We start from the raw sequence: 13,826 nt of genomic DNA on the forward strand, positions 1-13,826 counted from the left end.
GATCTTCCAATTCCAAAATACCAAACTCCAAAACTCAAAACATCAAACAAGGGAGGCAGGTTAGAAAGTGGGATGAGCCTTCAATAAGCCTGTAGGGTCACTGAAGCTCACTGCTTGGTCTGACACTATTCATCTGTATGTCCCTTTCCTTCTTGGGTGCCCAGGTTTCCACAGTCTTCTGGAAGATACGTCTGACCCGCATCCCCTGCCACATGACTTCATTCACACTGAGGACTAGAAATGTGTGGCTTATGCCTCCCAAGAGGACCCCTGTTTTAGAAGCAAAGCAATTCTTAATCCAAAGGAACAATGACTAGGATGGGGTTCAGGCACCAGTAACAAGGATATCTTGCCCTCGAATCACATTGATGAGGATTCCTTACCACACTCTCTGGTTAGGAGGGAACTCTTCATCACTTACATTTGAGGGCTGGTGAAAATGGAAAAATGCATGAAGGCCACATCCAGGAGGTATTGTGACCAATTTCAAAGATCCTATGCTTCACAAACATGTAGGCATGAGAGGGAAGGGAAGGACTTAGGGGAACCTAATTGTTCGAAACTGAAATAACAGGTGGGAACAGTATCATCCGTATACCTGGAGAGCCTGATCCCTGCCCTGAGCTGCGTTGAGCCCCACATGCTTCCAGTTTTGCCTTCCTGTTTTGACTCTCCCCCAACTGCACCTCCCTCCCCACCAAAAGCAAAAGTTCCATGGAGCCAGGGGACATGACTACCCTGAATCCAGGCTAACCCCTCTGGACTTACTCCAGGTACCCAGAACCCCATAATTCTCTGTCCAAATGGCATCCACGGTCTATGTGTCTTCTTCCCCAAGCCAGTCCTTCTGATGCAGAGCCTTACCACCTATGTGCAGAGCTCTGGGCCTGAGGGTGGCCATAGAGCAGGGTGGGAGGAAGCGTTTGCACAGAACTTGGCCATGAATACTGTGATGTCGATGCATATGCATGTAAGGCTCCTTGCCATGAGAGATAAGAGGAGAAGGTCTTCAGGAGCCTCGTGTCTGTTCTGTATTCTTGCTCCAGCCTTGCAAATGTTAGGCATGAACACTAGCTGAAGAGTATTCCCAGAGGTGAGCTAGATCTGTGTCTGATCAGTAGCGGGATGGCCCAGAGACACCCTCACACTACAAAGACATGTACTGCAATCCTAGATACCTACTCCAGTTCTTTTGTGGAAACTCCCTTATTTCTATCTACACCACACATTTTCCTTGGTTTAATTTAAATTTCATTTTGCCAACTAAATGTCAACATACATAGGTTTTACCAGTACCTACTGGTGTATAAATCAGACATTCAACAAATGCCTCTGGCGATAGTGTCTGGTCACATGCATTTTAGAAATTCTGAGCTCCGTGAACAGTGTTCACAGAGTGGTCCATTTACTCTGCCCTCTGCAGCAAACAAAAAGTTCCAGGTTGATGTGCATCCGAGCACACCGGTCAGTGTCCCCAGGGCCCTGCCTTGTGTTTAAACTTTGCCAAGTCCAGGGGGTTATTTCAGTCTGATGCAGTCCACCTCTTCGGTGGCAGGCATCCCGATTGTCTTGAGGTCCAGGTCTGCGCTGGACTTACCGTTGTAAGAAGCCTTCCAGTGGAGCCGCAGGATCTTTTTGAAGTACTTGACTGTGTTGTTCTTGACGGTCACGAAGCACAGGGTGTTGATCATGCTGTTGCTCATGGCGATGCACTCGACGATGTAGAAGGCGGTGAGGTAGTGCTTCTCCTTCACGAACACGGTGGGGAAGAAGTCGCGCACGATGGTGAAGCCGTAGAAGGGCGCCCAGCACAGCACGTAGGCGGTGAGGATGCACATGAGCACCAGGACCGTCTTCCTGCGGCAGCGCAGCCGCTTGCGGATCTGCTCGGTCTGGAACCCAGGGACCGCCTTGAACCAGAGCTCCCGGGAGATCCTGGCATAGCACAGGGTCATGGTGACCACGGGGCCCACGAACTCCACGCCGAAGATAAACAGGAAGTAGGACTTGTAGTAGAGCTGCTGGTCCACAGGCCAGATCTGGCCGCAGAAGATCTTTTCCTGGCTCTTGACAATGACGAGGACGGTCTCGGTGGTGAAGTAGGCGGAAGGAATGGCAATCAGGATGGACACCGTCCACACCAAGGCAATCAGGCCAGTGGCTGTCTGGCACTTCATCCGTGGTCTCAGCGGGTGGACAATAGCCAGATACCTAGGGCAAGAACACACGTGGAGGCAGCCACTGTGAGGAAGAAGCGCTGGATGATTTTTATTTTTATTTTTTGAAACAGGGTTTTGCTTTGTCCCCCAGGCTGGAGTGCAGTGAGTGCAGTGGCATGATCATAGCTCACTGCAGCCTCAAACTCATAGGCCAGAGCAATCCTTCCACCTCAGCCTCCAAGTAACTGGGACTAGAGATACAATGCACCACACGTGCTAATTTTTTTTTTTTTTTAATTTTTTGTAGAGGCAGAGTCTCTGTATGCTGCCCAGCTTAGTCTCAAATTCCTGGCTCAAGCAAATCTCCTGCCATTTCATTTTGCAACATTCTAAGGAGCAACCAAATGGTATGCATGGAGAAAATTCCCAGTGGTATGTGGGCTTCTGCAAAAGACCGACTTGAAGCAAACCCCAGTCTCTTCTCTAACTAGCTGTGCAATCTCAGGCAAGTTTGGAAACTGACCCTTAGTTTCCTTATCTGCAAAAGTTTTGTTGGCTGTTAAATGTGATAATGTATGCACTATGCCCGGCACAGTTTTAAACCTAATATGTACTCAAAAATGATAACAATTATTATTAAATGTAATAATTCCTCCCGTTGGTTTCTAGCCTGGCACTGTTCCCAGCTGCTTCCTGTTCTTGGGCTTTTCATTCTAATTACCTGGCAGTTTAAAACTAAAAGGGCAGGATAATTCAAAGAGCTGGGAGAATCTGCCCTTTACAATGGAAACAGTGGGCAAAGGTTTTTCTTAATTCCACATTCTAAAAATTGTTGCTTTGCATGCAAAGGAGGAGGAAAAGCATGTGGCCAAATACCACATTTTCCAGGTGGAAAAATGGAAGGCAGTGAGAGATGAGTGACTTTCTCAAGGTCACAGACCACAGGACCCTTCCTTGATAGAAAACATTTAACCCTACCTCACAGGATTGATGTGAAAATCAATTGAGAATATACATGAATGTATTTTTTTTAACCGCAAAGCAGAAGAATGTAAAAGATACTGCTTTTGTTCTTTTAAAAAAAGGTCAAAACCTATATTGCTGTTACCACAGTGGTACAGGAACACAAAGAGAGAGCACTTTCTGGGGGGATGTGAGTCATTGTGCGGCATAATAGCTGATAGCCTCCTTCCCAGAGAGAATGCACACAACTTATGCAGAGAGCTCCGGTTTCCTGGAAGACATCCTGTGGCTGGCAGCGGGTGGAAGTTGGAGAAGGAGAGAGATGGGGAGTGAAGTGGGAGGGGACTGACTGGCCAACATTGGAAACAAACACGGTCTCACGTGTCCAGAGCTTATCCCAGGTAGAGCCCAGAGCAAGTGTGACAGGGGCCTGAAGGAAAGCCAAACCAAACCAGCTCTGTTTCCTTTGAAACAAACCCCTATGAAGTCATCCTTTGTGGAATTCTGATTTGAAGAGAGGTTCATTCTTTTTTTTTTTTTTTCCTGATTGTATTTCTGCTCTTTCTGTTCCTCCCTAACAGCCTGGGCAGTTAAACCCTTTAGAGAGTTCACAGGAGTGAGCCTCCAGCTCTCTTCTAGCCCCCAGATGTTAAATGAAGTAGGGGCTGGGCACAGTGGCTCATGCCTGTAATCCCAGCACGTTGGGAGGCCGAGGCAGGTGGATCACCTGAGGTCAGGAGTTCGAGACCAGCCTGGCCAACATGGTGAAACCCTGTCTCTACTAAAAATGCAAAAATTAGCTGGGTGTGGTGGCCGGTGCCTATAATCCCAGCTACTTGGGAGGCTAATGTAGGAGAATTGCTTAAACCAAGGAGATGGAGGTTGCAGTGAGCCGAGAATATGCCACTGCACTCCAGCCTGTGTGACAGAGCAAGACTCCATCTTAAAAATTAAAAAATGAAGTAGGCTGGGTTGCGCCCACTCTGGACACGTGGCCACCTGCCATCCCTGGCACTCTAGCCAATCTCTCCATTGCCAGAGGATAAAAAGGGAAATGTCTGTGAGGTGTTGGCAATGCCATTGTCAACGCAGGAGTGTGGACCCTTCATAAAGACCACGGTGCTCCTGATGCAACCAGAGCCCCCAACTCCCCCTGACTCACAATGAAAACTGAGAGTTTAGACCTTCTGCTCTCATTGGCACCACTGCTCCCTGTCCACCCCACTACGTTCTGCTGATTACTCTGACAAAGAAATTTCCTATATTCATAGTTATTCACTATAAGAATTTTCATCACATAATTCTTTTTCCTGATAGTAGCTACCTAAGCCTTATGATGCTTCAAACTCAGAGTGTGTTTTCAATAAACATATGGGAAAGAATACCGACCGAGGACTCAGAAGACCACAAATCGAATCCCAGCTTTGCCAGAAAGTTGCTCTATGAATCTCAGTCATTTTTCTTATCCCTGTAGGTTCGTTTCCCTCATCTGTAAAATGGGAATATCACCTAGATACTATGAGGCTCCAATGAGACACTGCACATAAGAAACAGTAAACTATTAATATACAAAGAACTGTTAGCATCTTAAAACGTATTTTTTCCCAGAGCTATCCTGTATACACAGATATTTTTCTTTACCTGTTATTGGCAAATACTTGATTTGCAAGTCTTCTCCTACTTTCTGTTTTATAGGATAAACTCTATATGTCAAATCTAATCTTCAGAGTAATCTGTAACTACCTGTCAAATAGTTATTTCATTCCGACATCACCCCAACTCCATTCCCAGAATTAGTGCTGTGCGCTATGTAAGAGGTCTTCCTGATACATTTACCAATAGGCAAATTGCAGAAAACTATTTCAAGGACTTCTGTCAACTTTGTGAATGCTAGGACCAGAACTTCAGAACTCTAGCATTCGTAATGTTTGCTTAATGTTTGTAAAGAAGTTTGCAATTTACAGAGCACTTTCAAATCCACTTTTTCACTAGGTAATTCCAACCCTATTAAATAGGTAAGACAGTGATGATGTCCACTTTACAGATGAGAAAACTGAGGCTTGAAGAAGTTAAATAACCTGCCAAAAAGCCACACAGCTAGATATCAACAGAGTGATGACTTGCTGCAAATCCAGTGGCATCTCTGAATGCCATTTACCCCCTCTTTTTTTAGCCAAAAGCAGATGATGTCCCTTCCTCTTGCCTTCCTTGCATCCCAGCAGCCCTTCTCCTCTTTCCTCTCCATCACAGTTGGCTTCTATCTATTGGTGTTCCAAGAAGGGGTATGAACATCTGGCAGCTGCTTTTCTCGGCTTATGAGTATGCCCTTGGCTTGCCCTGTGTGTCTGCCACTACAGTGGCTCAGGCCCAGATTCATGTAGAGCTAACAGTTCTCAGCAAACAAGGAATGAAGGCTGCTAGACGAAAAGATGGCCCAGGCAATAACTGTGATAATAGTGGACTGGAAAAGACATATTTGGGCTCTGCCTGTGTTCTCAGGACCCAGCCCCAGATCAAGTCATGGTAACAGTGGTCCCAGCTGCTATTAGGCTAGTCATGGGACGGGCCGAGATAACACGGCCCGATCCTCAGGCCAGTGGCCCTGACTAATGAGCTCACCAGGAGGCATCTGTGCTTCCTAAAGCTGGGCGAGATTACTCAGGCCTTAGCCTCATCAAGACAGAAGAAGAGAGCTTCTTCACAGGTCCATACATTGGCCAGTTTCCTCAGGATTCTGGGTAAAAGGGAAGTTCCCCGGATCCCCCACATGCTGTAGGATCTTAGTGTCTCCACATAAAAGAGGAAACCCAGATCTCTGGCTGGGGCAGAGATCCCTCATGATCCTTTTTTTTTTTTTTAAGACAGGGGCTGGCTGGAGTGCAGTGGGTGATAACAGCTCACTGCAGCTTCTATCTTCTAGGTTCAAGGATTCCTCCCACTCCAGCCTCCCAAATAGCAGGGACTACAGGCACATGCCACCATGCCTGGTAATTTTTTTTTTTTTTTTTTTTTTTTTGTAGAGACAGAATCTCCCTATGTTGCCCAGGGTGATCTTGAACTCCTGAGCTTAAAAGATTTTCCCGCCTAGGCCTCCCAAAGTGCTAGGATTACAGGCGTGAGTCACTGCACCTGGTCTCATGATCTTCTTTAGTTTCCTCCTGCCCTCAGGTTTCACTCCCTCTGCCTGGCTGCTGAGACCTTCTGGAATAGATCCTATTCTTTCTGATCTCTACTCTCCTTGTGTTTCTTAACCATGCCGGACATCCCTCTCTAAGGTACCTCACTCTCGCCTCAGGCATTCCCGCCTCTAGGCTTTTCCAAACACTGTTCTACTCACTCCCTTGGGAAAACTTCCTGCTCCTTTGCTGATCTTCCTTTGTTGAAGGCCAGTTAGAAGTCTACCTCCTCCATGAAGCCTCCTCTGACTACTCCAGTACCTAATGGTCTCATCCTTCTCTAAATTTACTTATTCTTTAACTGTTTTGTAAGTGTTAGTTCTCCCTGGTCCTACCCTACCCCTAACTCTAGATGGTCAGCCCTGCAAGAGCTGTGATTGTGTCTTATTTCTTTTACAACCTTTTACTGTCTGTGAATTCTGGGCACCTAATAGGATTTTCATGTCACTTCACCCTCATCAAATGCCTGGAACTGGATGAATAGACATGTAAAAAAAGCTGGCTGGACACTGGCTCACACCTGTAATCCTAATACGTTTGGAGGTTGCGGCACAATAATTATTTAAGACCAGTCCAAGACTAGCCTGGCAACATAGCAAGATCCCATCTCTAAAAAAAGAATTAATATAAAAGGCCATGGTGAAGATTGCAACCTTTTTTGGGAAAACAGGACATAAATGTGTTTATCCATGAGACCGGGAAGCAGTCTGGGGCTAGATAATAAAAGTTTGGAAGAACAGGTGAAAGGGTTTGAGCCATACTTTGTAGACAATGGAGTCAGTAGAGGTCTTTTAAGCAAGAAAGAGGAGACATGTACAAGACAGAAGATTAATTTGGCTGCAGCCTTGCTTACTTCCCTCAGGCCACATGGGGCCTTCTCTCTGTTCCTCTGTTCCTAGAACTCAACTGGTTTGTTCCTGCCTCCCAGCCTCTGCACTTGGAATCCCCCTTGTCTGGGATGCTTGATCCCTGTCTTCCCAAGGCAGGCTCTTTCCCCTGCATCATTCAGAAGCCAGACCAAAGGCCTCTCCTCAGAGGCACTTCTCTTGACTACTCACCTAAAGTAGGTCCCACCTTCAGTCACTCTGGCCATTTTATGTGTGTGCTTGTTTTTGTTCAGAATATTTCTTGTTTTTGAAATTACCTTCCTTTTTTGTTTGCCTGACTGTGACCTCTCTCTATCCTTTGGGTATAAGCTCCAGGAGAGCAAGGAGGTGTTTTTTTTGTTGTTGTTGTTGTTTGTTTTGTTTTTTTTTGTCTTATTCACAGTCGTGTCTCCAGTGCTTGCAATAACATCTGTCGTATCATAGTTACTCTATAAAAATGCATGGTTTAAATGAATGAATGAATGAATGAATGAAAGCTTAGGATGGATTGTCAGGAGAGTAGGGTTAACAGATGGGCAGATCCAAGAAACACTGAAGGCAGAAAGACCAAGAGGAGACTAGATACCAGCCCAGAATGAACAAATGGGTATTGCCAAGATCTGGAAGTTGAATGAATGCTGGTGAAGAAGGGAGAGCAGCTGGGACAAAGGAGATTTTCTTCTAGTTTAGGTGCCTGAGAGAACAATGGAAACAATAATAGAAACAGAAATACAAGCTGATGGACGATAAATATTTCTGTTCTGCCATTTCATAGAAATCTTGAATTTTTTTAAATCACATCCTAAAAACAATAATTTCAATGAAAACAAAGAGGTTAGTGTGTCAGAAATATTCATTAATTTATCTGCTTTTTTGTGGTAGACATTCCTATAAGGGTTAATTTAAGAATTAACCCTTATATCCACTGTTTATTTAGTGCTTATTGTTTTAAATATTGTTCTAGGCAATTAAATATATTATTTCATTTAATCCTCAAAGCAACCTAATACAATAGGCTTTCTGTTTATTCTCATTTCATAAGTGAGAAAACTGAGGCAGAGAGAGGTCAAATAACACAAGACCCAACATAAAATACAGCTGGAATTTAAACCCAGGCAGAATAACGGCTAACATTGCTGCAGAAATTTCATTAAATGAACATAAAGGCATTTTTACAACTAAGTGTATGTGTTATAAACCAAGATAAAAATTAGTTGCTCCCAACTGATCAAATCCTGAACACCACATGAGACCAGAGAAAAATTAATGATTCCTAGACCACAATTAGATGGTAACAATGCATACAAATAAAAATAATTGAAGCAAAGATCACAAACATCAGTAAAAGAACTCCATGCATTGGAGCAGCCATTCATCCACCAAGACCGTTGAGTAGCCCTGTGAAGGCACACGGTGCTTTCTTCAAGGTCTGGGTACAAGCTTCCAATCATAAACCCACTCAACCATAGCAGCCCCCATGGTGCAAAGCACCGTGTTTTTTAATTCAGCTTTCTTATTGCATCTAATTTGCTTTGTGTAAACTCACACTGCAAGAGAAATGCTTGCAATATTTCAGACAAGCTGTTTGGTATGAAACAAGGATATGAGCCTGAAAAAGTTCAGAAGATGGAGACTGACTGATTGATATAGATATCACTCTTACATGTTCCAAATAACTCAATGCCTCTGAGTATACCCTGGCTTCCTTTCCCCTTGAAGCTACTCCCTCCTACCGTTGTTACTTTTCTCAAGTGGTAGAATGGATCTAAGCTGGGGAGTAAGGTCCCACTCCATAGGAGGCACCCTACCTCACTTTTAGTAGCTAAGCACGTGTAGTTTCTTGCTAGTATGAAACTTTAGGAAATGATTCTGTATGCTTTGTCTTGTTCATGGGCTAAGAGAGAAGGTGGCAGCTTCTATTTTCAGAAACGTTCAGAGACAAATTCCCTGGAGCTCTTTTTTGGTAGCTCTGAAGGGAACCTAACAGTTAGATACTCTACTTGACTGCTGCCCTCCTGCTCCTTCTGTGGGTTCACCCAGGGTCCTTGCCCAGGTAAATTAAAAGCTGCAGGGCTCTGTGACTCAGTGGAGGGAATCTGGCCAAGGAGAAGTAGCACTCTGCAAGGATGACACCTTTTCTGTGCGGGACAGACTAAGGGCTATGTAAGCTCCTAATTCCCTGATGTCCTTCCCTGGAAAAGGGAGGCAGAGGCCCCACCTCTCGGCGGTTCTACAGAGACTCCTTCGTAACCCCCTTTTCTCAGGTTATCCTTTTCAGTCATCCTAGCCCTGGTCACCCTGCCTGTGGTCTCAGAAAACAAGCTCTCTCAGCTGTGCTCCTCCCCAGAACACTGTCCTGGCTGTGAGGGCCAGGTCAAACTCCCTCAGATCCCTGAGGCCAGAGAACAGGAAGTGCATGTATGCCTCAGGCTCTCTGGGTTAAGGGAGAGAGTCGGGCTGTTCAGATCCAAGTACACAGAGGCCTGATTTGACCCTCAGGGTAACTCTCTCTAGACTGTAACCAGGTGCTTTGTAATAACAGTCCAACTGTGGGCAGAAGAGCTAGCAAAGATTATCCCTGGGGAAACAAAGACCAGCCTGGCCCACTAGGAGGGGTTTATACTAAAGGAAGAGTTTATACTAAAGGAAGAGACTACGTTGAAGAAAGATACGCAAAGTCTGCTCATCCTGATTTTATTTGTGGTCACCAGAAACAGGTCGTCTGCACTATCTGTGCAAATGGACTAAAAGGTGCAAAGTGATTAACACAACAACAAAAAGTAAATAAACATATGTTCTCCTTTTTTTTTTTTTCAAAACAAATCCCTCAATCTTTTCATTTTTATTTACTTTTTAGAGACAGGGTCTCCCTCTGTCCCCGAGGTTGGAATACGATGGCATGATCATAGCTTACTGCAGCCTCGAACTCCTGGGCTCAAGTGATTCTCCTGCCTCAGCCTCCCAACTAGCTAGGACTACAGGCACACACCACCACGTCCGGCTGATGTTTTTTTCCTAAAGATGAGGTCTGGATATGTTGCCCATGCTGGTCTTGAACTCCTAGCCTCAAATGCTCCTCCTGCCTCAGCTTCCCAAAGTGCTGGGATTATAGGCTTGAACTACCTACCACACCTGGCCACAAATCCTTGAATCTTATTTTAAAACAGCTGGTGCCAGAAGATCATATTTTAGTAGAGGAAGTCTTGATGAGATAGAAACCTCCTTCAAGATTTACAAGTTGACTCAAGAGGTAACTGCCTGGAGCTTAAACTGTCCCTCAATATCTCCTCTTACCCGTCTACTCTAGACCTTGGAAGGTGTAACATCTAGGAAAACATCCATAGCAGGGAAGATCAAAAACTTCCCATCATCTAACTCTAGAGGGCTCTGCTGCCTTCTGTCTGAACAAAGCTGGAAAAAGAGAACTCTTGTCAGTCCATGGTCAAGCTTTTGAATCCCCCGTGCATCCACCTCTAGGAGGAATACAGACACCTCTCATCAATCTGCAACTGCAGCACAGGAGGAGGCAATTCCAATGCCTCTTCCTCCCTGACTGCCTTTGTTGCCCCCACTGCGGCTGCACTCACCTGTCAATGGCGATGGCCAGCAGGGCATTGGTGGAGACGTAGAGAGAGACAGTGCGCAGGTAGTTGACAGAGGTGCACAGGATGTGGCCATGCTCCCAGGAGAGCTGGCGCACCACGTAGTAGTCCATCTCAAAGGGGCAGCAGACAATAGCCACCAGGAAGTCAGAGATGGCCAGGTTGGCGATGAGCAGGTTGGTGAGATTGCGCAGCTTCTTGTAGCGGACCAGGGCAGCAATAAAGATGAAGTTGCCAATGCCACAGACAAGCATGATGCCCAACAGGGCCATGCCAATGACAATCTTAGCAGCAAAGAATGTTCGGGAATTGGTCACATCCTCATCTTCATCCAAAGGCATATCATAGTCGCCATAGCTGAAGTTGAATGGAAAGGAAGCGGTGTGGGCTCCATGGGGGTTAAATGCAGAAAGGAAACTGCTGGAGGTGTTGGTGACATTGCCGTCCATGAACCCCATGGTGGTCTCCATCTGGCCAGGCGGTGCTGTGAGCAACAGTGCTCGGAATTCCTTAGGGCAATGTCTGCAAGGCTGATGTCACCCCTCTCTGCTATCACTCAGCTCTCCCTCAATGAGTCAGAATGTCTCTGCCAGCATCTTTGGAGTCTGGTATCTGAGCTCCATTCTAAACCTTTGAAAGGCATACAAACAGTTGGCTACCTGTTGGAGTAAAGCTGGCTAAATTTAAAACCATCCCGTAACCTAAGCAGACCTATTAGCCACCTGCCCAGAGAGAATATAGGGTGGTGGAATGGAAATAAAGGAACTAATAAGAAAATGAACGAAAACCACATACTCAGTTAGGGAAGGGTGGATTGCTATAGAGACAATCGAGCACTGGCTCGGCTTATTTCTGTTCCACTGAAGATTCAGAAATGTTTTACCTTTTCTCAAGGACAAAAGTTGGGAGTGTGGGGAGGCTGAAGAGAAAGAAATTACTTTAAATGCTATTGAAGAGGGCGGGATTTCAGACAAGCCTGTCTGCTCTCCTTGCTCTTCTGGCAAAACAAGGCTCTAAAATCACAGAGCCACAGAGCAGCCACCTTCCTCTCTCTTCGCTGGGCTTCCTGTTCCTACATCAGAACCTCCTGTGACCCTAGAAGCTGGGAACAGCATTTACAAAGGCCTGTCACAAGGCAGAGACTGTAGGGTCAAGTCACAGCCTGTGACTAACCAAGTGGTGAGAATGGGGACTCTAGAGCATATTTTTTCCTTGGCTGGTTGAGTGTCCAGAGCTAAATAGCTTAAACACTCAGAGGTTCAACATCTGCCAGGCAGGAGATCAATAATGTCTGCGCAGCCTGAAGCTCCCTGGAGGAGAGTGTTATACCCTAGAACTGCAGGGATTTACTACTGAGCTCTTAAGCCTCCTTGGTCGGTGACAAGGAAGGGGAGTGAAATTCTGATACAGAAACTCCACCACACCACATAATAGGGCCGGGACGAGGGGTCTGGGGGATTGTCAGCTGCCCTGCTGCAGACAGGGAGGAAACCAGAGTCCCCCTGTCTCCTGCCCTCTCCCTGCAGTCCTTCCCAAACTCTGAAGACATCAGACCAGGGATTGGGACATAGAAGGAGGGCTGAGGTCTGGAGAGCATCCTAAAACAAACGTCAGGAGAACAGAGGGAAGAATGCAAGACTGAGCTTCCTGGAAAAGGGAGATGAGGAACATGCCAAGGACCCCTCCCCCCCCCACCCACCCACCAGGAAAGCCTGCTTTCCGTATTCCTCCAAGACAAGACATCTGGAGCTGTCTTCCTGGAGCCAGGGTTAAAGTCCCTCTGCGCCCCAGTGGGGCTCAGACCCACTGCTGCCTCTCTTTCCCAACACCTTACCCTGATTTTTTCTTCCACTGAGCTCTCAGTTCTGTCTGGCTAAGCCCTTGCCCTCTGCCCCTGTCAAGAAGCAGCAGAACTCAGCTGAAAAGAAGGGGCGCAGGCTTGGAGCCAAGGCGGGACAGGCCCCACTCCTTGCAGGCCCCGTGGGTGGCAGAGACATGGCACTCGGGGGGGAGTACCCCTACCAGCATGCTACCTGAAGTCTCAAAGTAGGTTTCAAAAACAAAGTATAGAAACTTCGGGGATGGAGAGGAGGGTGTCACGAGATTAAGGATGACTATCCATTGGTCTTTTCTCCTTTATTCTCACCTTTCAGAGGGGAGCCCCAATCCGACCCCACCTGGTGACCTCTCGATCGCTGGGAGCCTCTCTCACAAACGCCTGCAGATCAGTCCCTCGCCTGCTCCCAACTTTCTCCCTGGAGCCTGGGCGGTTTCCCCTAAGGGCAGTGGAGGGGAAGGCTGGCTCTCCTGAAGAAACGCACAGGAGTGAATTCCTTGCAAAGACCCCTCTTCACTCAGAAGCCGCCGCACCCGTCGGCTGCAGCCAGTGCAGCGCGGGGTCCCTGGAGCATCCTCCCCGGGAGGGCGCGCTCGGTACCTGCAGCATCGCGGAGTCGGGTGGACGAGGTCCGGGTTTCTATTCCGGGGCCGGAACAGGAGACGCTTCTTCCAGAAGCCGGCAGGCGGAGGGCAGGTCCCCGCTCCCTTTCTCCTCTGCTCGGGGCTCTTTCCCGGCTCTGGCGGGAGTTACGCTCGCGCTGCCGCCGCCGCCGCCGCAGATCCCCCGGCTCGGCCTGCCCCGGACTCCCTGTCCCCGCCTCCGGTGGCCGTGGGGCGCCGAGGTGCCGGCTAGAGGCTGGGCGCGTCGGGGGTCGTCCGGGCCAGCGGGGCTGGGGAGGCCGGGATCGCCCTGGACAGGAGCGTCCAGGACGCCCGGGCAGCCGCTAGCGGCGAGGACGCGCGGGATGGATCCGGGCCAGGCTGGCGGCGCGTTCCCCGGCTCAGGCTCCGGAACGGCCGCCCCGGGCGGAAACCGGGGCGCTGGGGCTCCCGGCAGGGCTCTGCGCCGACCCCGCGCTGGGGGCACCCAGGCGGGGCGGCTGTGCCCGCCTTGGGGCACGGGGCTCCTCAGCGGCTCACCTTGGCAGCCCGGCGCCGTCGGAGTGGGCGGACACGGCCCCGCTCAGCCACGAGCGTGCAAAGGACCGAGGAGGCTCTCCC

At 47.9% G+C, this 13,826-nt stretch overlaps 1 protein-coding gene across 1 annotated transcript; it reads right to left on the reverse strand.

Annotated features, from left to right (window-relative positions):
• Nucleotides 1-292: 292 nt before the first annotated feature.
• Nucleotides 293-13,473, reverse strand: PROKR1 (prokineticin receptor 1). Its single transcript, XM_017522094.2, has 3 exons — nt 13,204-13,473; nt 10,752-11,396; nt 293-2,211 (listed from the first exon to the last, which is right to left on the reverse strand). Exons 2-3 carry the CDS (start codon nt 11,234-11,236, stop codon nt 1,518-1,520), a joined length of 1,179 nt encoding a protein of 392 aa, XP_017377583.1. The 5' UTR covers nt 11,237-11,396; nt 13,204-13,473; the 3' UTR covers nt 293-1,517.
• Nucleotides 13,474-13,826: the final 353 nt, after the last annotated feature.

The sequence above is a fragment of the Cebus imitator genome, unplaced genomic scaffold (assembly GCF_001604975.1).
Source record: "Cebus imitator isolate Cc_AM_T3 unplaced genomic scaffold, Cebus_imitator-1.0 Scaffold23, whole genome shotgun sequence".
NCBI lineage: Eukaryota > Metazoa > Chordata > Mammalia > Primates > Cebidae > Cebus > Cebus imitator.